Source organism: Sus scrofa, chromosome 4 (assembly GCF_054392235.1).
Source record: "Sus scrofa isolate SSC_HxYL_T2T_F1_AM1 chromosome 4, Sscrofa_HxYL_maternal_Yorkshire_Landrace_v2.0, whole genome shotgun sequence".
NCBI classification, from domain to species: domain Eukaryota; kingdom Metazoa; phylum Chordata; class Mammalia; order Artiodactyla; family Suidae; genus Sus; species Sus scrofa.
The window spans coordinates 93,223,983-93,251,497 of NC_139386.1; the positions used below are offsets into that span (position 1 = coordinate 93,223,983).

Here is a 27,515-nt window from a genome sequence, read left to right on the forward strand (position 1 = left end):
AAGCTGCTAAATCCTTAATGCAAAAGTGTTGCACAATGAAGCTGTGTCAGAGTCCCAGGAAAACGAGGCTTCTCCAAGGGCACCCACCAAACTCCCAAGGGAGCTATTAGTCATATTTCTAACCTGCTGGGATGGCTTCGTTGAGAAGGTCACATCTTTCTGGTAACTAATAGAAGGGCAGGGCAGGAAGAGTCAGCAGTCTCCACTGGGGACTCATCTGAAGCTTGGCTTCCTGAAAACTGGTGTTGCAAAGTGATTGTTTATTTGCCACGGAAGGAAGAGGAAGAGCACAAATTCACTGAGAGAAGGGTATTTGGTTTTAAGAAGAGGGACACTTGTCCTACATTCTAAATCTTTCCTTTCCTCTACCTCCTACCCATTACTACCTTCCCAAGATTCTTTTATCTTTTCTTTTCTTTTTTTTTCCCATTCTTTTGTCTTTTTAGGGCTGCACCTGTGGCATATGGAAGTTCCTGGGCTAGAGGTCTAACTGGAGCTGCAGCTGCTGACCTATGCCACAGTCTCAGCAACAGGAGGTTGGGGGTGGGGGAAGATGGAGCCATATCTGCGACCTACACTGCAACTTGCAGCAACACTGGGTCCGTAACCCACTGAGCAAGGCCAGGAATTTAACCCTCATCCTCATGGATTCTAGTTGGGTTCTTAACCCACTGAGCCCCAATGGGAATTCCCCAAGATTCTTACCATTGAAAACAAATGCATCGGATCAGTCTACGTCTCCAATTAATACAGCCTTTAAAAGGTAAAGAGAATGTTGTTTGTGTAGTATTTTATTATGAAAGTAATATATGATCTACACAGAAAAATAAAGGAAATGAAAAGCGCCAATAATTCCATCACCCTGAAACAATTGCTTTTAATATATTGGCATATGTTAGTCTGTTTCAACATTTCTGAAATCATGTATATTTATATAATTTTTCTCATGTCATCTGTAACATAAGTATTTCCCGTGTTGCTACAATCTCTTATTAAAAGTAATTTTCACTGGCTGTGTGGAAGTCTAACAGAAGAGTCCTAATGGTGAGAAGTGCTGAGGCACAGAAGAAATCAGCAGGTCAGTTATCTGAGACGGTATTGTCTGTGGCTTTCAGAAAAGGGAGCTTCAGGATTCATGTAGATAACTCTGGAGGGGTCGTTTTCCTTTGCAACTGCGAAATTCTCTTCTCCTCCCTAAGAGGAATTCAGGGCAGAAAACACCAAATCCTTATTCTCTTCCCCAAGTCCCAGGCAAGATAATGAAATTTAAATGTGGTTCTGGTAATCTGAAGCCTCTGCTTCTCCTTCTGCAGCTTCCGGATGCAAGAGAAGTGAATAGGTGATTGTATCCTCAGCCTAGAGAAAGCAGAAAGGAGTAAGGGGGATCCATAGAGAGGTCACAGGAATGGAGGCAACAAAAGAGGAGGCAGGGAGGGGTAGGAAGGAGAAGAAAAAGCAGGAGGCTGGCATGGCTCACCTCAATTTTGGCAGCCTCTTCAGCATCAGTGTGATTGGCTGTGGGCAAAAAAACAGTGATCAGCCAGGGCACTGCTATGGAATAGGGCCTACCCATGCTGCTGCTGAGACCCAAACCAGGCTTGAGGCAAGGACCACTGACTCCAACTCAGGCCTGTAGGCCAAGAGCTCCATTTCCCACCCACCCTCAGTATCCTAGACATGGCCTCTCCCACTGGCCACACTGATAAAAGGAAGTAGTCACTGGTGTTGCATTCTTTTTTTCAGAGAATCACTGAGTTTTCCTCAGAGCAAACCAGGCAGCTTTAGGGATCTGAGATCTTGGGGAAGAGATGGGGGGTGTTCAGTATTAGGGTGAAGTAATCCAGATTTTTGCCAGCCATAGTTGTGGCCTTTCCATATTAGCCAGATGTAATATATCTTTGTTGGAATTTTGAAGACCCTGATACTCACTGACCTCAAGAAGAAAAAAAGCATGAGAATGAGAGTGAGCAAGGGAGGCTGGAAGGAAGGAGAGAAGGAAGCAAGCAAGCCAGCCAGCGAATATTCTCCCTGGTTAACACCTAAAGCACATCCAAATTTCCTCATGTTTTTGCCAATAAACTCACTTTGCCAGTGCAAAAAGCAGCCTCAGTATCTGCAAAGCAGCATTCCTTAAGAAGTGGGGAAGGAGTCTGAGACAATGCATCTAGTGTCTTCATTCATCTCCAGGACATAAGGAGTTTCTGTGTCCCACGCTCCACATTCTGGAACAAACCATGCCCTGAATTCTCCTTCTAATGTATCCCTCAACAATCCCAGCAAACTAGTTGTGCTTTTTGAGAGACCATCAATCCCAGTGCCTTCTTGTGAAATAAATGCCTGGTGAAATACATTTATGCCAGGTAGAACCAAACATCAAAGGTGTTAGTCCACTTGTGTTTGGATTTGTTTCTACATTGGTTTTGTCCTGGTGCAAACTCAGGTCCACATCCCCACTTGGGCTGGCCAAGGGACATAGGGACTTTGCGCTAAGCGCAGCTAGGCAGCTGGGCCATTTTGCTCAAGCTCTCAAAGCTGTTGGCTCTGTTCTGAGTCATACTCCAGCCATCAGAGGTGGCGTCCTCAAAGGCTTCTTTTTCCTGTCCATTTCTGCTGTCTGGGAGCTTCCAGAGAAAGCTCCAGGTTTCCTTATGCTCTGGCTTTACCTACAGTCAGGAAATTGCCTGGAATACTCCTGTTCCTTTAACATACTCCCAGCTGGGCCAGGAGCTGGATGGTTACTGACCCTCAGAATGTCAGACCTGAAAGGACTCAGAGGTCCTCCAGGCCAACCTACTCATTTGCCCCCGAGAGGTGACTAAACCTCAGGATGAGGAATGACACTAAGGATTCCATTATACAATGGTGACAGGGCTAGTGCCAGGCCTGCATGTAATAAACCTACACAAGTGGGCATTAGAGCCAAGCTTTGCCCACAGAGTAAAGACCACTAATGCACCTAGTACCCCAGCACTTTCTTAAGCCAAAAATCTGCCCTTAATGTTCCACTAAGAGCTGAGCTCGGTTACCCTTTCCCTGTCACTCCACAGAGGGACATTCTGCTGCAAATCTAGGGTTTATTCCTTTGGCCTCCCTCTCCTTTCCTCCTAGAATCTTATCCCCTCAATTCTATTTGCCTCAGTCTTACAATTTCTAACCCCTGTCCTGTGCCAGCCCTTCCAAGTTTCCATGGAAAGACCTAAATATCTCTGATGTCCTGCTCTGGAAATATCCAGCTGGTCTAACCCCAGAAACTCGGACAAGGCCCTCCCCTCTCTATCTTGGACAGGTGTTCATATCTTCTCCCCATCTCCAGTGAGGTCCTCCTTAAGCCCAGGAGTTAGTCTCAGAACTGACCAAGAGATTTGAGCCCCTGCCCTCCTCCCACTGCCCCCCTCCCTCTCCTGTGCTCCCAGCAGAACTCACACAAGCCACTTCTGATGCACAAGGTGGGGCGTCACTGAGCCCCCAGAGGAGGAGCTGCACTCACCTGGTTCCTCAGGGAGGGTATCTCCCTTTTCCCTGTGCTTAGGGGTTCCTGGGAGAGCTAGGAGGGGCACATAGGAGGTTAGTAGGATTATGGGATAGGACCTGAGTCTTCAGGACCACGGACCAGAGATAAGACAAAGTTAGAGCCAACACAGACCCTTCTCCCACACAGACATCTCTCCTCCCCATTCCCCAGGGACTGCCTTAGCCTGTAGAAGGTCTAGGGAGATATAAGTTGGCTAAGCTAACAGACTGCCTTAGCCTGTAGCTGGTCTAGGGAGATATAAGTTGGCTAAGCTAACAGTAGGGACTGCTGGAACGATTAGAAAAGCCATTGTTCTGCCTTTTTTTTTCTTTTCTTCTTTTTTTTTTTTTTTTTTTTTTTTGTCTTTCTAGGGCTGCACCTGCGGCATATAGAGTTTCCCAGGCAAGGGTTTGAATCAGAGCTGTAGCTGCTGGCATTTGCCACAGCCACGGCAATGCCAAATCCAAGCCTCACCTGCAACCTACACCACAGCTCACAGCAATCCCAAATCCTCACTGAGTGAGGCCAGGGATAGAACCTGTGTCCTCATGGATGCTAGTCAGATTCATTTCCACTGAGCCACAACAGGAACTCTGCTCTGCCTTTTATTTATTTATTTATTTATTTATTTATTTATTTTTTGGTCTTTTTACCATTTCTTGGGCCGCTCCTGCAGCACATGGAGGTTCCCAGGCTAGGGGTCGAATCAGAGCTGTAGCTGCCAGCCTACACCAGAGCCACAGCAATGCAGGATCCAAGCCGCGTCTTTAACCCACTGAGCAAGGGCAGGGACCGAACCCGCAACCTCATGGTTCCTAGTCGGATTCATTAACCACTGCGCCAAGATGGGAACTCCTGCTCTGCCTTTTAAAATCACCTTTCTGAAAATCATAGACTTGGAGAAAAGCCTTGTGGCTACCTGATGGGAGGGGGAGGGAGTGGGAGGGATCGGGAGCTTGGGCTTATCAGACACAACTTAGAATAGATTTACAAGGAGATCCTGCTGAATAGCATTGAGAACTTTGTCTAGATACTCATGTTGCAACAGATCAAAGGGTGGGGAAAAAATGTAATTGTAATGTATACATGTAAGGATAACTTAATCCCCTTGCTGTACAGTGGGAAAATAAAAAAAATAAATTAAATTTAAAAAAATTAAAAAAAAATAAAATCACCTTTCTCCCTCTCAGTATCTCTCCCTGTTTCTCTACATGTATTTATTATCAGTAACTGAGGTCTTGGCTATGAACCATTTGCAAAGTGGTTTGTGGTTTGCTGTGTGCTAGGTACTGTTATAAGAGCTTCAGATTCGTTTATACTCAACCCTATGATGTGGGTTCTATTTGTGTCCTCATTAATCAGATGAAGAAATGAGGCACAGAGAAGTTGAATGTGATGAGAAAAACTTTTGCTTTCCTGAAAAAAAACAACTTTGTTTCTCTGGGTTGCTGCCTAGGCATTTTACAGTGTTGATAACCCTGCTCACACCCAGAGTTTGGACATTTAAGATAAGGACCTGGGGAGTTCCCGTCTTGGTGCAGCAGGGGCGGATCTGACTAGGAACCATGAGGTTGCAGGTTTGATCCCTGGGTTAGGGATCTAGCGTTGCCGTGGGCTGTGGTGTAGGTGGCAGACGAGGCTCAGATCTGGCGTTGCTGTGGCTCTGGTGTAGGCCAGCAGCTATAGCTCCGATTAGACCCTTAACCTGGCAATCTCTATGTGCCACGGGTGCAGCCCTAAAAAAAAAAAAAAAAAAAGATAAGAACCTGAGTTTAGGATTCCCACCATAAGTTCTCACTCCGCTTCTCCTGGGGGCACCTTTTAAAATAATGCCTTTAGAGTTAAGCCCACAAAAAAGTTAATGTCCTCCACCCAATCGCCTTATAAGAAATAGTTGCTTGCTGTCCTGCTGGCTCTTCCCTGCTCACCCATGACCTGGGACAGAGGACTGCCACCCCCAACCCTCCTCATTTTTGGGATCTGTAAGTAACAAATCTTGTGACACTACTTCCTTTGTATGAGGGTATTGAAATTGTGCCTTCAATCAAAATGACCCCAGGGTTTTCACTTCCCCAATCTGGGGACTCAGCTGCTAAGGGAGCTGCTGACCCCATTTGGGTGATTTATGCCTCCTCGTTTATCACATCGCAAACTGCATGTTCTTAATTCACCAGCTCCATCTTGTCAACACATTGAGTAACTCACCCAAGGTTATTCAGTTGATGACCTGAGGAGCTGAGATTTGAACTCAGGTAGTCTGCCGCACCAGGTTGCTTCATCACTACACATCATTGCCTCCCTATGAAGCCTTCTCTAACTGCTCCAGTCCATTTTGGGTTATGCAGGCTCTTCTGTACCCAGTCATACCTTTTGCCTTCCCTAATACTGGTCTTATCCCCTCTTATTATCATGATCTATTTGTACTTCAGCCTTCTGCACAAAATTATGAACTCCCTGAGGGCAGAGACAGAACTTCTTTATCTTGGCATCATCCACAGAGTCTATTGCAGTGCTTGATACATAAGCAAGTTTGTTCTGGCCTTCTCAAATGAAAGGTTGAATGAATAAAATATGGGACTATATCTGAGTGCTAAGGATTCTCTAGCACAAAGACAGCAGTTCTAGCAATGTGTGGGGTTAGGGCCTTGGCTAAGTAGGACCTGATAATGAGGGACCAAGAGGAGCCACAAACCTGAAATCCGCTTTCGCCTGAGGCGGAACCAGGCTGCTATGGCAGCAGCAATAGCCATTGCAACAATCCAAGCAACCACAGCCACAACTATCGTCACCAGCAAGTTGTTCAAGCTGGACCCTGGGAAGACAGAACTCAGGACAGGCTGTACTCACCCTGCCCCACCTCAACCTCCCTGCCCTCCTCCAATGCTATACTTGGAGCTGTTTTCTCTTTGGGTCACTCACAGGTACTGGACTCACTTTCTCCCCCAACCTCACCTGCACCGGATTTCTGTGACTGGCCTTCTTCCTCCCCATCCTCAGCTTTCTCTGCTAATCAAATGAAGGTACACTGTGTAAGGCAGAGGGAAGTACTCCTCTTAGCCCTCGGGAATAGAACGGAAGGTGGACCTGAAGCCTCTGCCACTGTATCCAGCACAGCCTTAAACTGTCAGGGACATGCCATGCCTTTCAGAGCGGAATGGACATAGCATGAGACATAAGAGGAAATTAGGAAAACCTCAGCTCTTAGGAATGTCCAAGAGCTCAGGGAACCTCTGCACCAATGAGAGAGCTCTGTTCTGCTGCTGTGCATATTATGATGGGGCCTATATTTCAACAACCTTGTCACCTATCACCTGGAAGCTAAGGACTCTGAGCTTTAGCCACTACTTAGTAGGCGCCCATATCCCTGCCCTCTGCCCCAGTGCCCAGGTTTGCTGTTACGGCATTTCTCAGATCTCCATGTAGGTCCGTATGGCCTTATCCTTAAATGTCCATCCCTTCTACTCTCCTCCTTTCATCTTGACAGAGTTCCCACCTTGGACAGTGATGTTCACAGACTGTGATGAGTACGACATCTTCCCGATAAATCCTGTGCAGTGGTACTCGCCACTATGACTCTGGTTTGCTTGTGGGATGGAGAAGTTGGAATCCACATAGGAAAACTTCTTAGATTTTCCATTCTGGAAAAATGCAACCTTATGCAGAGGCTTGTTTCTCCAGCTATGGCACCTCAGCAAGATGGGCTCCCCTTCCTGGAAAACCAGACTAGAGGTTTGGAGCAGCAGCCAGTCTGAAAGACACAAAGAGACCACAGGATCCGGGAGGTCTGACTCAATACTGAGACCCAGACCATCCTTACTGGTGGGATGTTAGGTGTGGAGGGGAAAGCTTAAGTTTGGAATCAGATTGCCCTGGTTTCTAATTCTGGCCCCATCATTTATGAGCTCTGTAATTGTGAGCAAGTAATGTTAACTCTTCCAGGCCTCAGTTTCCTCTTATGTGAAAATGGTGACAATCACATCATTACCTCTCTAGAATTTGCAGGTGCTCAGGATATGCTTGTCATCAGGTTCCTGTCCTGGAAGAAGCCAGCTGCAGCCCTGTCACGCCTGACAGGGCTCTGTAGGAAAGATGCAGGAGACTCTGGGGTACAATCCCTTCTCTGAAGTGGGGGGGGGGTCCAGTCTGTCATGGGAGATAGCAGGTGAGGGGGATACAGCAGAGATATATGTCTTTGGGGAAAGTCATGAACATCCAACAAATATTAATTTGGTGCATATTAGTAAATGTGGAATTTCATTTCAATAGGGTCTTTGTCTAAAGGCAGCCATGTCATGGGTGGGCCATTAGCTTTCTGTGTACTTTCTTCCCCTCAACTTTCATCCGTTCACTGAGGAAAACATATATTCAATTTCTTATTCCTCTTCCCCTTCTTCATCATCATCATCATCTTCTTCTTCAGGCTGTGCCCACAGCATGCTGAAGTTCCTGGGCCAAGGATCAAACTCACACCACAGCAGTGACCTGAGCCACAGTAGGGGCAATGCCAGATTCTTACCCACTAGGCTATGAGGGAACGCCTATATTTAATTTTTTTGTTGTATAGGGTATAGAGGCTAAGGTGGGTACTTGTAATCCTGACCTCAGCCCACATACTCCTTTTTCCTAAAGCTATAGGACTGAGCAGAGTTAGAATTGGAAGGAAAGTGAAGAAAACAATGGATACATGGAAGAGAACCAGGAGATGAGATAAAAATGACAAAAGCCACATGTGTGCCAGCCACATGTGTTTGGCTACAAACATACTAGGTCCCTGAAGCAAATCAGAACAATGCCAACAAAAGTCTCTACACAGATGAGGGAATAAGTGACAACAAAGAGAAAGCTCTGGGCCACAGCTACAATGGGACAATCCAGAGGAAAGCTGGGGGACACCAGATCTTGCTACTTGTGTCACAGGAGCTAGAAAACCCCACTTCTCCCACTGGGAAGGAACCCCTCTGTCCCAGCCATTTCCTTCCCTATCATCCTGTGTATTCTTTCTCTTGGAAAACTCAGACCCTTGCAGGACATGCCACACCAGGATTAGGTGAGCAGTCCTGGTTCTCTAGAATGCCCCTCTTATAAAGCTTGAGTTAGGGTAGAGGTAGGGAAGGCTAAGAATTGTAAAAAAAAAAAAAAATTTAATGAAGTGGAACCCAGAGAAAATGTCAAAGCTGCTTGCATGTAGCACCAGCAACCAATTCTTGCACTTCCCCTCCCTGCTTGGCTAAAATCCCCTCTACAGAAGGTGCACCTCATTAGAACAGCATGTTCTCCCTAGCAGTCTCAACTGGTATGAGCTTATAACCTGGAAAGTGGGGAGTGTCTGCCTAAGGCTGGTTTGTTCAAGAGGGCCAACTTACGCCTCCTTGAGGACAATTTCTTGGTGCATGTCTTGAGGGCAGGGCCCAGTTTCATGTCCATGGTACTCATGAGATGTTCTTTAAGAAATAAAAGGGCTTTTGCATCAATCTCCTGGGAAGAGAACTCCTCTGCAATCTTCTGGAAGTCTTGAAGAGAGGCGATAAACTCATACAATCTTCTACACTCCACTGGCTAAGTTTACTGGACAAGAACACAGGGTTGATGCTGTGAATCCTGGGGTAGGCAGAACTGTGTCAAAGTTCCCTGGGTCACACTCCCCCTGACCAGCTCTCACTTATAAAGACCCAGGGACATTGGAGAGAGTGCTTCATCCTAAGTGGAATTCTCTGAACCCTCGCTAGAGTCCTCTTACCTTCAGAGCCACTTGCCCTGGATCTTAGCATGGGTAATGTCAGAGGAGCTGCAGTAGGGTCCACACTGGTGAACACAAGCATTATGGACTTCTCAAGACACTTCCATGTGTTTTCCTCTTCAGGCAGAACTGAGGCTACAGCTCACACTATACCTTTTTTTTTTTTTTTTTTCTTTTTCATTTTTTGCCACCCCGTGGCATATGGAGTTCCCGGGCCAGGGATCAGATCCGAGTCTCATTTGTGACCCAAGCCGCAGCTCTGGCAATGCTGGATCCTAAACCCCCTGTGCTGGGCCGGGGATCAACCTGCTTCCCAGGGCTCCAAAGACAGGGCCAGTCAAGCTCCTATACTCTACCTCTTAGTGCAACTCATGGAGTAGAAACTCTTGGAGCCACAGAACTGTTCTGCAGGAGTGCACTTGCCACAAGGCTGGAACTTCAGGAGATTTGTCCTCTTGACTACTCAGCAGGTGGGCTGTCCCCTCCCCAGGGGCCACCTGACTGATTCTCATTCAGCCTTGTCGGGAGGCCAGTCTACATAGAGCAGCTTCTCAGACTTTTGAGTAACAAACAACCCACTGGGAAAGGTTCTGCTCCATCCTGGATTCCAAAGCCCTCGATCATGTGGCTGAGCATGTGGGGCTTCACCATGGAGGTTTGAGTCACCCATTTGTCTGGACACCATGGCTAGTGTAGGAGGTGGTGCTGTGGGCAGGGGCCATGGCTGCCAGTTCCCCCTTTGGTGAATTAGCATTCCCTCTGGTCACTGGTTCAGCTTCTTCTCCAAACTGCTCTCCTTCTCCTCGGTGGCCTTGGAGCTCACTGCTAGTGCAGAACCCTTGGCAGGAACCCTGAACCCAAGGTGAAGACATCATCTCCTTCCTCCTTGCATTTGACAGCCAATGTCTGGGTTTGCACAGCAGGTACACAGACTGCATGTAGAAGACAACAGGGACCCAGACCTGTTGGCTGAGGGGCAGTGAGAGTCGTGGCTGCTGCTGCTGCTGCTGCTGCTACTGCTGCACCTACTGGAGGTGCTGTGGGGAGAAGTACCGGGATTGACAGTGCTGGAGCTGTCACCAGCGGTCGATAGCAATCTGCTGCCTGGTCATCACCTGTTTCTCCAAGAGCTGGATCCGTTGCTATTGCTAAATTGGTGAATGGGGCTGGATCTGTGTGTGGGTGACTGAGCTAGTAAGGGTCTGCCTGGGGGCAGGTGTAGCTCTCTATGTCAGGTTCATGCCCACATCCTGCTGACCACTCCCATCTGCTTCTGTCTTCTTGGCCACTGCACTTTCTGCCTCTGTCCAGCCACCCTGGATCACCATCAGTGTTTGAAATGCAGGCAAGGGCTCCACCACATCCGCCTTTCCTGGGACAGCTTCCACCACCACCCATTCCAGAGGAGGAACTGACTCAAGGCCCATTTCTACCTGGACCCATGGACCTCAGAATGCTATTCCCACTGCCTCCACCAAATGGACTAATGCTAAAGACTGGCATGATCCCTATAGAGGAAACCTGAGCCACAGCCAGATGTCTGGGGAGGCTAGAGACAGGGGAGGCTCAACGGGAGAACAGTCTTCTGGTTGGAGACTTGGGTTGAGGCCTGTTGGTTCCTCACTGCCCAGTGCTGCTCCTGATCTGCATCTACACGGACTCCAGGAGCCTGAGCAGCTGGCACCTCCAGCCGGACTACAGTCACTGTCCTAATAGGCATCAGGATGAGTTGAGAAGCTAAAGGCACATTCCAGCCCATGGTCTGGTTTACTTGGAAAAGGTTCCCCAGCTGTAGTCTTAGGTACATCTGGGCCTGGAACAGGTTGAGGGGAGGAGGAGGTGGTGTTTCCCAGGAGCAGAGCTTGGGTCAAAGTGGTAACATTGGGAGAGTTCACACTCGAGGACTGGCTGGTCAGTTGGGTGGCTGATGTTGTGGCCAGATTGACTGAGGCCTGGGTGTCGGTCAGCTGCTGTGTAGTGCTGGTGTTTGGGGAGCTGGCCTGCTGACTAGCAGCACTTGTGATCAGCTGCACAGAGGCCAGGCTATGCAGCTGGGTCCGCTGAGCAGCAGGTGCACATGAACTGGTAGAAAGACGGGGGCCCATAGAGCTATCACAGCAATGCCTGCAGAGCCTGTTCTGCTTGCTGTTCATACAGTGGCTTTGACTATCGGGGGCCGAGGGCTACCACCTGAGTTGGGACTCTCATTGGTGCAACTGGCATTCTGTTGGCTCTAATCTCCACTAGTGACCCAGGGTCCCCCAGGCTATTGCTCTGGCTCAAGACTTTCACATCGAGCTCTGCACTCAGATCTTCCAGGGCAGTGTTCAACTCACATGCTGGGGTCCCCTATTGCCAGGCAAGGTGGCTGGGGGTAGGGGTGATCATACAGTCATGAGGGGTGGAATTCCCTCATCTCCACCCCATTCCTGGAGGGTCGGGGCACTGAGGTCAGGGCTCTGCCAGGCCTCTGGGGATTCCCTCCAGGACCATCTTTCCCTGCTAAGCCCAGAGGGGAAAGATGATAGGTCTGGGGCCGAGGCCCATTTGGCCTATTAGCTATCTTTGAGGAAAATTTAGGAGCCAGGTAAGAGAAGGGGACAAAGTGAAGTATAACAATGACAATATTCATCATAATTGCATTACGCCTTTTCTTTATGGAGAACCTACTTCTTGCCAAGATCTTTGGAGAATCTTTTTTTTTTTTTTTTGTCTTTTTGCCATTTCTTGGGCCGCTTTCCTGCGGCATATGGGGATTCCCAGGCTAGGGGTTGAATTGGAGCTGTAGCCGCGGGCCTACACCACAGCCACAGCAACGCGGGATCCAAGCCGCGTCTGCAACCTACACCACAGCTCACGGGCAACGCTGGATCCTTAACCCACTGAGCAAGGCCAGGGATCGAACCTGCAACCTCATGGTTCCTAGTCAGATTCGTTAACCACTGAGCCACGATGGGAACTCCCAAGGTCTTTGGAGAATCATTGATCTGTTCAGCAAACAGTCATTGAGCCCTGCCCTGTGCCTGAGGCTGGAAATACAAATAAGATTAAAACACCACTTTCACCTCAAGTTGCACAGAGAGCCGGGGTTGGGGGTGGGGCAGGGAAATGCTGATTCTCACCAAGACCTGATAGAGGAGACAGTAGTCTCTCCATTGAGCAGATGAAGAAACTGTGGCTCAAAGCTAAATGGAATCATCATGTTTACACGGCTAGTAAGTTCCAGGGCTAGGATTCAGTTGTGGTCTGTCTGTGCATTTGACTCTGCTGTAAAAATGGAAGCGGTCCTATGAGTTAGGGATTTCCTTCTGCCTCTCTCACACTCAGCTGCCTGTTTATGGCCTTCTTACCTTCTTGTTCAAGTCAGGACCGAGGCAAAATTGCCCAAATACTGAGAAATCTCTTAGGCAGTTCCACCCTACCGCACATACTAAACCAAGGTGGTGGGTGGGAAGGGAAATGAGTGGGCAAAAATGACTTCAGATTCATAGCCATGCTTCTCAGTAAACAGGCCACCCTCTTCCCTAAAAACCTCTGCCCTGTAAGCTGATTTCATCTCTCCTTGTCCTCCCAGACTCTCCCAGGCCTTCTTCCACTAACCAGAAATCACATCCAGATGCACAGGGTCGCTGAGACTGGAGTAGGCAGTCTGGCACCTGTAGTATCCGCTGCTAGCTCTCCTGGCCTTAAAGCTGAAGCTGGGCTGGTTCTCGGTCCAGGTGAAGTTCCCATTATGGAACCACTGGGTGGTGGTGTTCCCAGGGTCATGGTCGCCCTGGCACGTCAGTGTCACAGAATCCTCCTGGAGCACATTGATCCATGCAGGCTGAAGCTTCACCTCAGCCTTTGGGAGAACTGCTAAGGGGCAGAGAGAAGAGGCAGCATGAGGAAAGGGGTCCCCTAGGGCCCAAGTAGACCCCAAATGTTGGATAATGGGAAACTGTGGCCCTGCTGGAGACATCAGGAGAGGAACCCAACCAGAACTGTTGTGCAACTGAAGGCAATTCCTCCAACTCATATAGCCCACCCAGGGGCCCCAAGAAGCCAAGTTCTCCCAGGGAGCTTGTCTGCTCCTCAGGCAGAATAAGAAGGAAGGGAATAGGAGAGGGGGCAAGGCAGACACATTACAAATACAAGTACACCTGACCAAAGGATGTCTAACCGGTTCCTTCTTTCTCTCCATCTCTCTGTCTCGTCTCTCTCTCTGTTCCTCTCTTTCTCTCTCACACACATGCACTACACATACATCTTTTTGGGGAATCAATTTCTCTCCTATAAATTGAGGTATTTGGACGTTAGTAGATAAATGCTCTCCACAGTTGGATGAAGACAAGTGGGGACATCTGGTGGAGATGCCAGGCTGAGAGTCAGATGTCATGTTTCTGTTCTACCCTCTTCTACTCCTTTACCTTAGGATAGACCTGTCCTGACACCCAAGCACAAAAGGGTCTCCGTGGTCTCAGTAGAATGAGAAAGGGGGAGAAAGACTGGAAAGCCAGTCCAGGGAAATCCCGACTTCAGTGCCGCAGGGAGAGCCCCATCCCCCTAACTAGTCCTGGGAAGTAGAGAGTTTAGTGGTGCAGAGAAAGAGGTGCTCAGCAGAGTTCACACAACCACACTGCAACCAATGGTATCTCCTCCTGTTAATGCCCAGGGATATAGGCCGTAAAGCCCTCAGATATATGAAAAGTACAGGATTTATCAAAACATGAGTATAACCTTAGCATGATTTTGTATGCAGCTACAATTAATTTTTTTTTTTAAGTCTTTTTGCCTTTTCTAGGGCTGCTCCCGCAGCACATGGAGGTTCCCAGGCCAGAGGTCGAATCGGAGCTGTAGTCACCGGCCTACGCCAGAGCCACAGCAACGCAGGATCTGAGCCGCGTCTGCAACCTGTACCACAGCTCCCTGCAACGCCAAATCCTTAACCCACTGAGCAAGGCCAGGGATGGAACCCGCAACCTCATGGTTTCTAGTCAGATTCGTTAACCACTGCACCACGACGGGAACTCCAGCTACTACTAAATTTGCCTGGGCTTGTGAATTAGTATGGAGAGAGGAAGGCGATTGAAGTAGAAAGCAGTTCTTTTCTGTGACAGTATCTGTGAGGTCTCCTGGTTAACAGAACCAGAAGGCTGAAGCACCTGTACACAGTACTGCCCTCCCCCCACTTCCCTGGGAGGAAGGAGAAAGGGACAAGGCATCTTGGGGGAGCAATTACTCTTTCCTGGCTCTGCCTAGGTCTGGGGTTGCTGCTGCATGCAGACAGAGCATCTCCAGACAGGGTGCTGGGAACAGAGCAAGGGGATAGCTGTGGGGAAAGAGGATGTGGGTGGAGCACTTACCACGTGTCCCAGGAACAGGAGCTGTAAGAGAGAAAGCAAAGATCAGCATGGTGTTTGGATTCGTTGATTCATGGTTATAAATAATCACCTCCTTGCCTTTCTCCTTAATTCTCCTGTCCTTCTCTGGCTGCAATTCATTCACCTGTGTTGTCTGTCACCTTTACTTCTTCAGCTATGTGTTAATGAAATTTCCACATAGAGGCTGGATTCATATCTGTAAATTTACTGTCTCCATATTCAAAAGGACACCAAACTGCCATTCTGATGCTTTTCTCTAGTAAATTTGCTCTGAGGCTCTTGGTAGTGACACTTGGTTTTTTCCTCATACCTCAAACTTTCCCATCTTCTGCCTTCAGTCCCCTCTCATTCAAAGCTAATGTCCTCCTTTATCCTCACAGAGAAAACAAAAGCAGTTAGACAGAAGGTCTCACGTCTTCCCCTAACTAAACCCTCTATCCTATTTGTGTCTCTACCCATCTTCCTTTCTTGGTTTTCACTGGGACAATATCTTTCCTTCTATCTGTGGTCAGGGTCTATCCTGTGTCACCTTCCCTTTCACCCTCTCAAGGATTTCCCCCTCTCGGTTATTTCCTTTTGCTTCTGCCTCACCCATTTCTCCTTCTTAACTGGATCTTTCCTACCAAAATAATTATATTCCAGGATCTTTCATTAAAGGGAAAAAAAACACACACTTGGTCCCACATACAATTCCAAAATTATTTCTCTGCTCCCTTTCCCAGCCTGATTTCTCAGTTCTTTTTCTACATAGGCTGTCCTGATTCCTTCTCCTTCCAATCACTCTTTCATTCTCTGCAATTTGAACTCTGCCCTCACCAGTCCACTAAAATTTTTCTTGTCAAAATCGCCAATGACTTTTCTGTTGTCAAATCAAGTGGACATACCCTATCACCTCTCCCAGGTTCCCCGATAAAAGTGTATATCTCCACCATCTACCCAGGTAATCATGCCTGAAAACTGCAAGTATTTTTATTCCTCTCTCTCTCCCAAACTCCTTCTGCCTTTGCATCAATAAGTTGTGTTCTGCTTCCAATTAGTTCTTGAATGCATCAACTTCACTCCACATTACTATTTTATTTTATTTTATTTTATTTTATCCTATTTTAATGGCCATGCCCACTACATATGGAAGTTCCCAGGCCAGGGATCAAATCCAGCTATTCCAAATCCTCAACTCACTATGCCAGGCCTAGATTGAATCCACACTACCACAGAGGTAATGCCAGATCCTTAACCTACCAGATCCTGTACCACAGCAGGAACTGTCATACTGCTTTGTCACCACAAGCTTTCTTCCATCTCCTAATTTGTCTTTTCCCTTCTTTTGTTCACCCTGCAATTCATTCCCCATGGAGAAGCTAGCAGGTTTTGTTTGTTTGTTTGTCTTTTTGTCTTTCTAGGGCCAGACTCGCAGCACATGGAGGATCCCAGGCTAGGGATCTAATTGGAGCTGTAGCTACCGGCCTACAGCCATAGCCACAGCAATGCCAGATCTGAGCTGCATCTGCGACCTACACCACAGCTCAGGGCAACACCAGATCCTTAACCCGCTGATCGAGGCCAGGTATCGAACCCGCAACCTCATGGTTCCTAGTTGGATTCGTTTCCGCTGTGCCATGAGGGGAACTCCTAGAGTTATTTTTAAAATAACAAATCAGGAGTTCCCATTATGGCTTAGCGGAAATGAACCCGACTAGTATCCATGAGGATGCAGGTTCAATCCCTGGCCCTGCTCAGTGGATAAAGGATCCAGTGTTGCCATGAGCTGTGGTATAGGTCACAGACACACCTCAGATTCTGCCTTGCTGTGGGCCAGCAGCTGTGGCTCTGATTTGACCCCTAGCCCAGGAACTTCCATATGCCATACATGCAGCTGGCCCTAAAAAGAAAAAATAAAATAAAATAAAAAATTTTTAATAAAATTTTTAAAAATCAGATAATATCATATCCCTGCATACAAGCCTTCAATACTCTTCCTTTGCTTTTAAAATAAAATGTAAATATTTACCAGGCCACACCTGATAGGACCCTTGCTCACCTCTCCAGCCTCATCTCGAACCCCACTTTCCCTTCTCATTTAGCCCCAATAACACCAGCCCTCTTGAAATTCTTCAAACTTGGGGCTTTTCTGCGTGCTGATCTCTCTACTCCAAACCTCCTTCCTTTGTATCTTCAAATCACTTAATCCTTATCATCTGAGTCACTTCCTCAGAAAATTCTTTCCATATCATCCTGTTTGTGTAGGCGGTTCTCTCATCTCCTCCACAACAACTGTTCTTATCAGAATATCCTGTTTACATCTTCGGAGCCATTTTCTAACTTATATTTATATTTATTTTTGTGTTGCTTATATCCCTCAGTAGAAGGTAAGCTCAAAGAGGGCAATAACCGTGTTAATTTTATTTGCCAGCGCTCTGGAAATCATTCATTGAGTCCATCCAGGTGGGAGATAGGAGAGCCCAAAGTTGTATTGATAATAGAAAGTGAAGACGAGGAGTTCCCTTTGTGGATCAGAGAGTAACGAACCTGACTAGGATCCACGAGAATGTAGATTCGATCCCTGACCTCACTCAGTGGGTTAAGGATCTGGCATTGCTGTGAGCTGTGGTGTAGGTCGAAGACGTGGCTCGGATCCCACGTTGCTGTGGCTGTGGCTGTGGTCGGCAGTTGTAGCTCCAATTCGACCCCTATCCTGAGAACCTCCATATGCTGCGAGTGTGGCCCTAAAAAGCAAAAAAAAAAAGAGAGAGAGAGAGAGAAGAAAAAAGAAAGAAAGTGAAGATGAGATAATGGAAAAAATAAAAATCATTTTAAAAAAGTGAAAATGACATGGGCATGAGAGAAATTTAAGAGGCAGAGAGAACGTGGCACTTGATGAGATGTGGGGATGATATAAACAGCTGACTAGGAAAAAGGTTGATTGTGGTCACACAAATGTAAATGTAGAAAGGACAAGAACATTTTCGAGGGAAAGATGACAGTTAGATTATAAATACATTGTGTTCCTGAGGCGACAAAGCAATTCGGAAGTTTCCAACCAACAGGTAGAAATATGAAATTGTACTTGACACAAATAAGAAAGATGGGTTTGGAAATTACTGACATAGAAGTCATAGCTAAAAACCAGAATGTGTAGGATTGACAGCATGACAGTGCGGGGAACGGGTAAAGTAGAGACCAAGAGGAGAAGGAAGAAAATAGTTAAGAGTCCAGAAAAGTAAAGTCAACTTCCATTCATTCCTTCCACATTCAAGAAATATTTATGAATATTAAACAGCTTTACACTCAGTGTAGTCACTGTGAGGGAGACAAAGACCGTGTGCTCTAGGTTAGGAAGGCTGTCTCTCCTGTTTACAGATAAATCCCCAAGTCCTAGAACTGAGCCTGCACATGGCATTTATTTGATGTTTGAACAAGGAAGTTTGTGGAATCTTTGAAAAGCAGAGAGTTCAGAGTATACACTGCCTGGCTCTAAAGGAAATCCACTCGGAAGAGTAGAATTGGAGCTTTACTAAGCACTGGAGACACTGAAGGTATGTATGGAGGGCAGGGACTCCTCCAGAGCTGTAGTTGAGGAAGTCATGACTTCAGGGTGCAGCATGGATTCAGGCAAAAGGACACTAGGAGCAATCAAGAGTGGATCAGGAGGGAGTTCCCATTGTGGCACAGTGGTTAATGAATCTGACTAGGAACCATGAGGTTGCAGGTTTGATCCCTGGCCTTGCTCAGTGGGTTAAGGATCTGGCATTGCCGTGAGCTGTGGTGTAGGTTGCAGACGCAGCTCAGATCCCATGTTGCTGTGGCTCTGGCATAGGCCGGTGGCTGCAGCTCTGATTCGACCCCTAGCCTGGGAACCTCCATATGCTGCGGGAGCAGCCCTAGAAAAGGCAAAAAGACTGAAAAAAAAAAAAAAAAAAGAGTGGATCAGGAGGTACTGTGAAAATTGAGTTACTGAGCAATGAAGACCAAAACAAGGCGAGGTGCGGCAGATAAGGATCAAAAAGATGGAGTAAATCCTTGCTGACTTAGCAAAATGGCAAATGGAGGAAAATACCAAAGCCTCTCCCAGGAGTCTTGTCTAGGCATCACACTGGTATCACCCAGGCAGAGGTAGGGAAGCATACCACCTCTCCAAGCCTGAGCTTCTCAAAAAGGCTTTGCTGGCTTTCTCCTTGATCAGTGACAGGACCTATCCCCATATCTGGGCAGTACAAGGAACATGCCTGCTTCTCTGATCCCACAGGTGATGATCCCAGAATTGCCTGGTTTTTATTCTTGAGCCCCATTCCCTGGATAACCGAGACCCTCTTATGCTTTTTCCCAGGGGAATCTCCTTTCACTTCCGCTGCTTGAAGTGGTTTCAGGGGCACAGAGAATGGCCACTGCACCCCACCACAGTGTCTTATTGCTTCCCTCCCCCTCCTATCTGCTTAAAAGATGATTAGCCCTCCCAAGATTTGGTCCCAGTAAAACATAAATTTCAAAGGAAGGTAAACACCTTGGCCCCTCATTAGCCTTTCAAGTCTATGACACTAGACTTTCCTCAGAGCTGGCTCTGCTGTGCAGGGTGGCAGAGCACCAAGGACATGTGAACCCAGTGAGATTGGGCAAAGACTTAAAAGAGATTGGCAAAAAAACTTCCTGATTCTGCCAATTTCACAATTTGCCAAAGCCAGCAGGGTGGTCAGAATTTGATTTCCATCAGCCTGCCCTCACCCTCCTGACTTTCCTGACGTGCTTCCCATGCCTCCCAACCCCTCAACCTTGCTCAAGCTCAGCCCCAACCGAGGTGGCAGCAGCTGAGTTAGAAAAGCACACCTGCCTCTGCTCCTGCTCCACCGTCCCTCCTGGGGACTCTCACTCACCCAGGAATAGCAGAGCTGTCCACAGGAGCATGTGGCCCAAAGGATGGCAGGGCATGCAATCAGCCCAGTCACTCCTGGCAGCGGGGAGGGCTAGGAACGAGGGGATCCCCATCACCTCCTGGAGTACGCAGGTTGCCTCTGGCAGCGCCAGCGCAAGACAGGCTTCTCTCAAGGCTCGACAGATTCCACCCCAGAGGACAGACAAATTCTGGAGAGCAAAAGAGGAAGTGAAAAGAAATGTTTTCTCATTAGCTCCTCCCCTCCACCCTCTTTCATCTCAACTGTCTCCTCCCAGAAGATTCAGGGCTTCCCAGAATGGATGTTCCTCAGTCCCACTCCAAATTCACAGAAAATGTAGAAATTGGGAAACAACTTCTCTTCCTCTGGGGCCTCAGCTGGGCTCAGCCTCTGGGAGAAAGAGGGGACTAGTTACCCAAACTCAGCTCACAACCTCCTGTCTCTCTCTGTCTCTTTAGAAAAGGCGATGGAGGAGAGTGAGCCCCCAGCCTTTCCATACTTCTAGATTCATTCAGAGGCCTAGACACCTGCATCAGATTCCTTCTGAGGCTGAGCTTGGCGGCTTGAGACCAACCACCATCATCATTTGATTTTCTTTATTATCATAATCCTGACTCTGTTTTGGATTGTGGAACAAGGACAAAGAGGTGTGTCAGTGTGACAGTAGGATGGTCACACTAACCCTCTTTATTCCCTTTGTCATTCATCCTTTTACGCATTCCTCTGACACATCTCTCTCTCTCTCTCTCTTTTTTTTTTTTTTTAAGCCGCCCCTGCAGCAAATGGAAGTTCCCAGGCCAGGGATCGAAATGGAGCTGCAGATGCAACCTATGCCAGAGCCACAGTAACACCAGATCTGAGCTGCCCTGGTAAACTACACTGCAGCTTGCAGCAATGCCAGATCCTCAACCCACTGAGCAAGGCCAGGGATCAAACCTTCATCCTCACAGAGACAACATCAGGTCCTCAAACCTACTGAGCCACAATCAGAACTCCTAACAGCTATCTTTTGAGCAGCAGTTTGTGCCCTGGTTCTTTATCTTTGTCGCCCTCATTCCCATCACAGTTTTATCCTTACAGCATAGTGAAAGAGCAGGGCTTTGGAGCTGTACATGTCTTATTTTGGTTTTTGGTTTGGGTTTTCTTTTTGCTACAACCATGGCATGCGGAAGTTTCTAGGTCAGGTACTAAACTCAAACAATAGCAGCAACTCCAGCATGGCAGTCACCTGCCACGGGGGAATCCCTATGTAAGACTAATTTTGAATAATATTTTCTTAGAACTACAGATTCCTCATTTGCATAAGTGTAGATTATCATGCCTATCCTTCAAGCAGGATTTCTCAGCCTCAGTGCTATTGACATTTGGGGCCAGTTAATTCTTGCTGTGAGGACCTGTCCTATACATTGTAGGATGTTTAGCCACATCTCTGGCCTCTACCCCCTGGATGCCAGGGGCACCACTAGTTGTGAAAATAAAAACACTTCTAAACATCGGCAAATATTCTCTTGGGGGCAATACTGCGTCTGGTTGAGATCCACTGCACTCAAGATATTTGAAAATTTAAAAAGAACGTGTAAGCTAGCAAAGTGCCTTGTGTACTGGAGGTATCTAATGAATGCTAGTAACCCTTTTTACTTGCTGTGATCATCCTCATCACCACTTGTTCCCTCTCAACATCCTCAGAACATGACATGCTCTTTGATGCCTCTTGGTGCTCTGTGCTAAGGCCTCTCTTCCAAATGCTCTCTCTGGAAGCAAGCTGTAATAGTCAAGGAAATGGCCTTGTAAAACCTGCTCTCATATTCTGTGGTCTTCAGAAACCTCCATGGCTTCACCCCCTTGACCAAGGCTTTTATCACTGGCTTCATTCTTCCCCATCCTCCTGCCCCTAATTTACTTCCAGGGCTTATCTGATTTTTAGGTGAAAAAAATTTCTTTATCAGTGACAAGACTCCAACGAAATGACATCAACACTTTAGAACTTAATTTATATAATGATACCCACAAAATTGGAGCCATCTAAGTAGACCAGCCCTTACCATAAATTTAAACCTAAGTCAGTCTGCACTTACAGGAAACTTCTTTTGAGGAACCTAACATACACCAATCACAGTCTTCCAATTCAGCTTTAGCCAGTTTACCTTACCCTAGAAACTACAGCCTGCTAGCCTTTTAAGGAAATTCCCCACCTCCTACCCAATCATGTTCTGTTTCCACATTGCTTCTTCTAAAGAGCCGTAAGGCTTGGTCTTGCCCAGATCCCTTGGGAAGAGTTCTCCACTGCTTATGAGGAACTGTATACACCCAGTCCACAGCTTGTCTTCTCTTGAATAAAGGATATCAAATTTGTAACTGAATTGGTTCAGTTTTTTCATTGAACAGATCAGGCATATCTCATTTTATTGTGCTTGCTTTATTGCGCTTTGCAGATATTGCATTTTTTTTTACAAATTGAAGGTTTGTGGCAATCCCGGCTGAGTCTATCACTATCACTTTTTCCAATGCATTTGGCTCACTTTGTGTCTCTGTGTCATATGTTGGCAATTCTCACAATATTTCAAATTTTTCCTTCCTATTATATGTGTTACGATGTTTTGTGATCAGTGATCTTTGATGTTACCATGGAAATTGGCCCTTTTTAGCTATAATGTCTTCTTAAATGAAGATATATATGTTATTTTATAGACATAATGTTATTGCACACTTCCTAGACTATAGTATAGTGTAAACATAACTTTTATATGCACTGGGAAACCAAAATTTGTGTGACTCATTTTATTGCAATATTCACTTTATTTCAGTGGTCTGGAACCAAACCCGAGATCTCCCTGATGTATGCCTATAGTGTTATGAAGTGTGATATGAAAACAGCTACTGAAGATTGCAAGGTTGGCTCCTAGGCAAAGGTAAAGATTCCTATGGAACCACTTCAGTTTTCTGCCTCTCTATCTACTCTCCATGATCTCCAATAAATGTCTCTTACATTGAGTTCCACCTATTTCCCATTTTGAGCACAAGTTCATTCGTTCTAATCCTTGTAGTTTGAAAATGGGGGTGCGAAAGGCTCCAGTTTTTATTGTTGTTGTTGTTGTTGTTTGCTTTTTAGGGCTGCACCTGCAGCATATGAAATTTCCCAGGCTAGGAGCCAATCAGAGCTACATCTGCTGGCCTACATCACGGCCACAGCAACACCAGACCTGAGCCACGTCTGTGACCTATACCATAGCTCATGGAAATGCTGGATCCTTTAACCCACTGAGCAAGGCCATGGATCAAACCCATGTCCTCATGAAGGTTAGTCGGGCTTGTTGCCGCTGAGCCACAATGGAGCAACAACGGGAACCCCCAGATTTTTGACAATGTGGAAAACTGAAGTATGACAGACTCCAGATATTTCGTAGTGAGACGCAGGGGGCCACAACATCTGAGTGGGTGCCCAATCTCATCTCCAATGCCAACACCTTCAGAAGGTATTGACAGATCTCTAGAACAGAACCCGGCTAGCCAGAAACAGTAAACCTGGTTGAACTAGAGGAAAATACATAAACAAGGGAAAATAATAGGTGTCCCTCAATCAAAAGAAAACATGATGGCAGCCATTAGGAAACTCACAATGCTTGAGTTAAGTCCATGGCATAAACTGCTGGACAGGTTGGAGAAATTAATTAAGACAATAGATTTGGACTATTTTGGCCAAAAGCACATCAAAATATGTGTAGGCACAAATCCAACTATTGAAAGCCATCAGTACATCTGCCACTGTAAAGAAATACTCTCATGAAAGGAGTAAAGGTCTGCTGTGAATGGGAATCTCTGAAACCAGAGCAGCAAAAGTGGTGAGCACAGATCAAGCACTTAAAAAGCTGTTAGAGCCCTCATCGCCTCACTCTCAGACTCCTGGGCTAGGATAAATTGGTCAAGGAATGGGTGAGATCAACAGCAGGTCACATGACACCCTCAAGAAAATTTCCATGTAACCAGATACACTGTTACATACCACATAACCCCCAATCCAGTGGTATATCCCTATTAGGCTCTGAGAAATCCAAAGCTTAGCTACAGAAATGGACCCCTCAAATTTCAAAGAACTAAGCATGCCACCTTCTGGCACACATGCCTATTTTATATCTGAGGAATGCAGTCCAAAAAACGATAGATATCTACAAAAAACAGCATCATCTTACTAAAACAACCTGGAATTACAATGGCCATTATAGGGAATCTTCCAGTTACACAAGATCATTCCTTTAAGAGTGCACTTGAGGAGTTCCCGCCATGGCTCAGCAGAAACAAATCTGACAAGTATCTATATACTCAGACGGAAAGAAAATATTCCAAAGACAAACTGCCACACATCTAGAACATAGACTTCTTTTGATTTGTATCTTAAAGATCTTCTCCCTGGTATGAAGAAGCAAATTGGGAGTTCCCGTGGTGGCGCAGTGATAAAGAACCCAACTAGTATCCATGAGGATTTGGGTTTGATCCCTGGCCTCGCTCAGTGGGTTAAGGATCCGGTGTTTCTCTAAGCTAAGGTGTAGGTTGCAGACGCACCTTGGATCTGGTGTTGCTGTAGCTGCAGCTACAGCTGCGATTTGACCCCTAGTCTGGGAACTTCCATGTGCCACAGGTGCAGCCCTAAAAAAGAAAAAAACCAACCAAACAAACAAAAAAAAGCAAATTGAAGATAATGTAGTTGTGTGGATGGGTCAACCGTTTGAGGTCATACAGGCTACAATCCAATTCCTTGAGGAATTAAAAACTGTCCTTGTTTTATAGGACCAGAAATGCAGTTCTAGAAACAATTCAAATCTCACGTATCCTTTTTACCAGTTCCAAAACTTCCTCATTCATCTCAAAAAGATCATAGGCATTGTAAAATTCTGGATTTAGAAAATAAAATTTTTTCTTGGAGGAACTTGCACTGTTTCCCTGTGACATTTCTTTGATATTCAAACTTCACATATATATATATATTTGTCTTTTTAGGGCCCAACCAGGGTATATGGAGTCAAATTGGAGCTATAGCTGCTGGGCTACACCACAGCCACAGCAATGCTGGATCTGGCTGTGTCTGTGACCTGCGCACAGCTCAAGGCAACGCCGGATCCTTAACCCACTGAGCGAGGCCAGGAATCAAAACTGCGTCATCGCTGATACTAGTCAGATTAGTTTCTGCTGAGCCATGACAGTAACTCCAGAGAGATAATTCTTATTAAGAAGAAAAAAAAAAAAAAAGAGGAAAGGTTATTTGGAAGACATAAATGAAAAATTTTCAGTCTTCATAAAATTAGTAAAAAATTAAGCCATCAGAGCAGGTAGGCTTAACTTATTTCACCTGCCAGGAAAACCATTTTGATCCAACAGTTCTTTTATAAACTACTGAGTTTTGCATTATCACAGCTATTTTATTTTATTTTTTGGCCACAGTGTGCAACAGTTTGATGTGGGATATCAGTTCCCAAACTAGGAATTGAACCCAGGCCATAGGGTGAAAACGCTGAGTCCTAACCACTAGATCATCAGGGAAAGCCCTCGTGGCTAAAATTTTAAAATGAAAGCTTTAAGACTTCTGTTTGCTTCTGTCTCTATGTTTATGTATGTCTACATATGGATGTTACAAATGTGTGGATTTTTTCTACCTTTGGATGGCATTGCCAAAACTGATTTGTAAAGAGCTCTGCTTAATTGGCTTAAAGAAATTTAAGAATTTATATAAATCACCTATACTCTCAGTAATACAGAAATTAACTCAAATGTTTGCCAAGGACACATGGTCTAGGATAACCTCCTGTAAAACAAAGCTAGTTTAAATTTGTTGGTTTAATCCAAACAGGAGTGTCTTTAGAGTTATCAGCATTAAATATAATACTTTTAATCTACCTAGGTTTGCTAAAAACCAAATAAGCTCATGTTATCTCTGTTACAGAATTTGTGAGCAAGAAAGATAACATGATGATTAGCTGTTTAATGTCTTTTAAATTCTCAGAAGGAATCTAAACATAATTGTCAAGAACAAGTGAAGTTTAGAAGTGAAATTTTCAACAATTATTATGTTTTGTAGTACATCTACCTAAAAAAAAATAGTTTCCAGGAGTTACCGTCGTGGTGCAGTGGTTAACGAATCCGACTAGGAACCATGAGGTCGCGGGTTCGGTCCCTGCCCTTGCTCAGTGGGTTAACGATCCGGCGTTGCCGTGAGCTGTGGTGTAGGTTGCAGACACGGCTCGGATCCCACGTTGCTGTGGCTCTGGTGTAGGCGAGTGGCTACAGCTCCGATTCAACCCCTAGCCTGGGAACCTCCATATGCCGGGGGAGCGGCCCAAGAAATAGCAACAACAACAAAAGACAAAAAAAAAAAAAAAAAAAAAAAATAGTTTCCCAAATTTTTTTGCTTACTTGAATCCTAAAGTTACACCAAAATAAGTAAAATGGTGACTATCCACTGAATATCTAGATCATTTCCCAATAAGATAAAATACTGAAATATTAATTACTAAGCATAGGTTTATCCACTTTTGGCTTCCTTTTACAGAAGAACTAAATATATTTGGATTTCTTAGTAAACATTGTTTGCGCCACACTGAAAAAAAAAATGTATTGAGGAAGAATACATTTCTAGAAATATTTGCAAATTTGCCAATCCACAGAATTCTAGTGCAATAGACAGTCCACAATTGTTTTCACTAGGAACTAAGAGATTCTTAGGTAAGAACTATAATTAATATATGTAATTAAAATTACCAGAAATAATAAGGGAAACATCACTATGCAAGATGTGGAAATGTGGGTTTTTTGTTGTTGTTTGTTTGTCTTTTTTTTTTTTTTTTTTTGTCTTATTAAGGCCGCACCTGAGGCATATGGAGGTTCCCAGGCTAGGGGTCCAACCAGAGCTGCAGCTGCCAGCCTACGCCACAGCCACAGCAACACCAGATCCGAGCCATGTCTGCCACCCACACCACAGCTCACGGCAATGCCAGATCCCCAGCCCACTGAGCAAGGCCAGGGATTGAACCCACAACCCCATGGTTCGTAGTCGGATTTGTCTCCGCCGTGCCACGACGGGAACTCTGAGAGATGTGTTTTTGTTAAGGAACAAAAGAGAGTAATTTTGTCCTAAAGTAAGAAGATTATCCAGAATGAGAAAGAAAGGGGGAAAAAAAAAAGACAAAACTAGAATTGATATAAAAAGTTGTGGAATATTTGTGGAAAAATATTCCTTGGAAAGAAATTTGGAATATGGTCAAGCTGGAAGGTATGGCTAAAATTGAAATGCATTTATTTAAGTTTTGGAATTTTTTAAATGAATTTTAATAGCAAAAATACTCTGGGGCAAAAGTTGAATTGGTTTTCTGTCTTTTAAAAGAGCAAAGTTTTATTAGACTATTGGTCTGCTCTTGACAAATGTTCATGAAAGTTTAATATTATTATTTTTTAATTTTTCAGGTAATCTACCTGGAAAGCAAATATTTTATGCCTTACCAGAATAATTTCCTATGCTTCATGTTAACAAATGTCTTTGCTAAGTCATTGATTACTTAAGAAAATTCAGTCTTCTCAATATTGAAAGAACTAAGTCTTGGTCACAAATACGTAACCTTCTGCATTTGTCTTTAAAATATTTTTTTGTCACTTAGTTAAATAGATAATTAGGTACTGTTTCATAATCTCTGTGATCCTAGTTAAGTGTTCAAACCTTTTCTCATTTTCACAATTCCCCAAATCAAATTATAAATGCAGCATTTTTAACCCTCAATGTAAAAACTGGGATTTTTATTAGAGCACCCCTAGAAATTTCAAAGGCTTTTTCTCTGATTGTAAAGGAGAGATGTTAAATTAATTAGGTTTATTTGGCATATTAAATTACGTGGGAAACATTGGCAAATAGGAAGTGATGATAAACCTTAAGTTATATATGTGTGGATGTATGTTACTGATATAGGTATTCCAGAAATTGTTTAAAGATCCTAGAATTTTGTCAACACTCTCATTGTTGAATTATTATCTTAGTGTATTGT

The 27,515-nt window shown here is 45.4% G+C and overlaps 1 protein-coding gene and 1 pseudogene across 13 annotated transcripts; both read right to left on the reverse strand.

Annotated features, from left to right (window-relative positions):
- Positions 1-773: 773 nt before the first annotated feature.
- On the reverse strand, positions 774-19,686 carry FCGR2B (Fc gamma receptor IIb). Of its 13 annotated transcripts, none has more exons than XR_001308300.3 (9): positions 19,477-19,686; positions 14,594-14,614; positions 12,849-13,106; positions 7,005-7,259; positions 6,464-6,517; positions 6,204-6,323; positions 2,085-2,222; positions 1,478-1,515; positions 774-1,356 (listed from the first exon to the last, which is right to left on the reverse strand). XR_001308300.3 is itself a non-coding variant. In XM_021088750.2 (9 exons), exons 1-9 carry the CDS (start codon positions 19,586-19,588, stop codon positions 1,267-1,269), a joined length of 1,002 nt encoding a protein of 333 aa, XP_020944409.1. In that variant the 5' UTR covers positions 19,589-19,686; the 3' UTR covers positions 774-1,266.
- On the reverse strand, positions 9,482-11,636 carry LOC146403936 (polyhomeotic-like protein 1 pseudogene; annotated as a pseudogene).
- Positions 19,687-27,515: the final 7,829 nt, after the last annotated feature.

Excerpts from the sequence above, each read along its gene's own strand:
- FCGR2B (XM_013996818.3), bottom strand. The coding sequence starts at position 19,588 with ATGGGGATCCCCTCGTTCCTAGCCCTCCCCGCTGCCAGGAGTGACTGG. Across the intron at positions 6,518-7,004 it reads TGTGAACATCACTGTCCAAG|CAGAGAAAGCTGAGGATGGG; the intron begins GTGGGAACTCTG and ends TCATTTGATTAG. Across the intron at positions 1,357-1,477 it reads AAGAGGCTGCCAAAATTGAG|GCTGAGGATACAATCACCTA; the intron begins GTGAGCCATGCC and ends TGCTTTCTCTAG.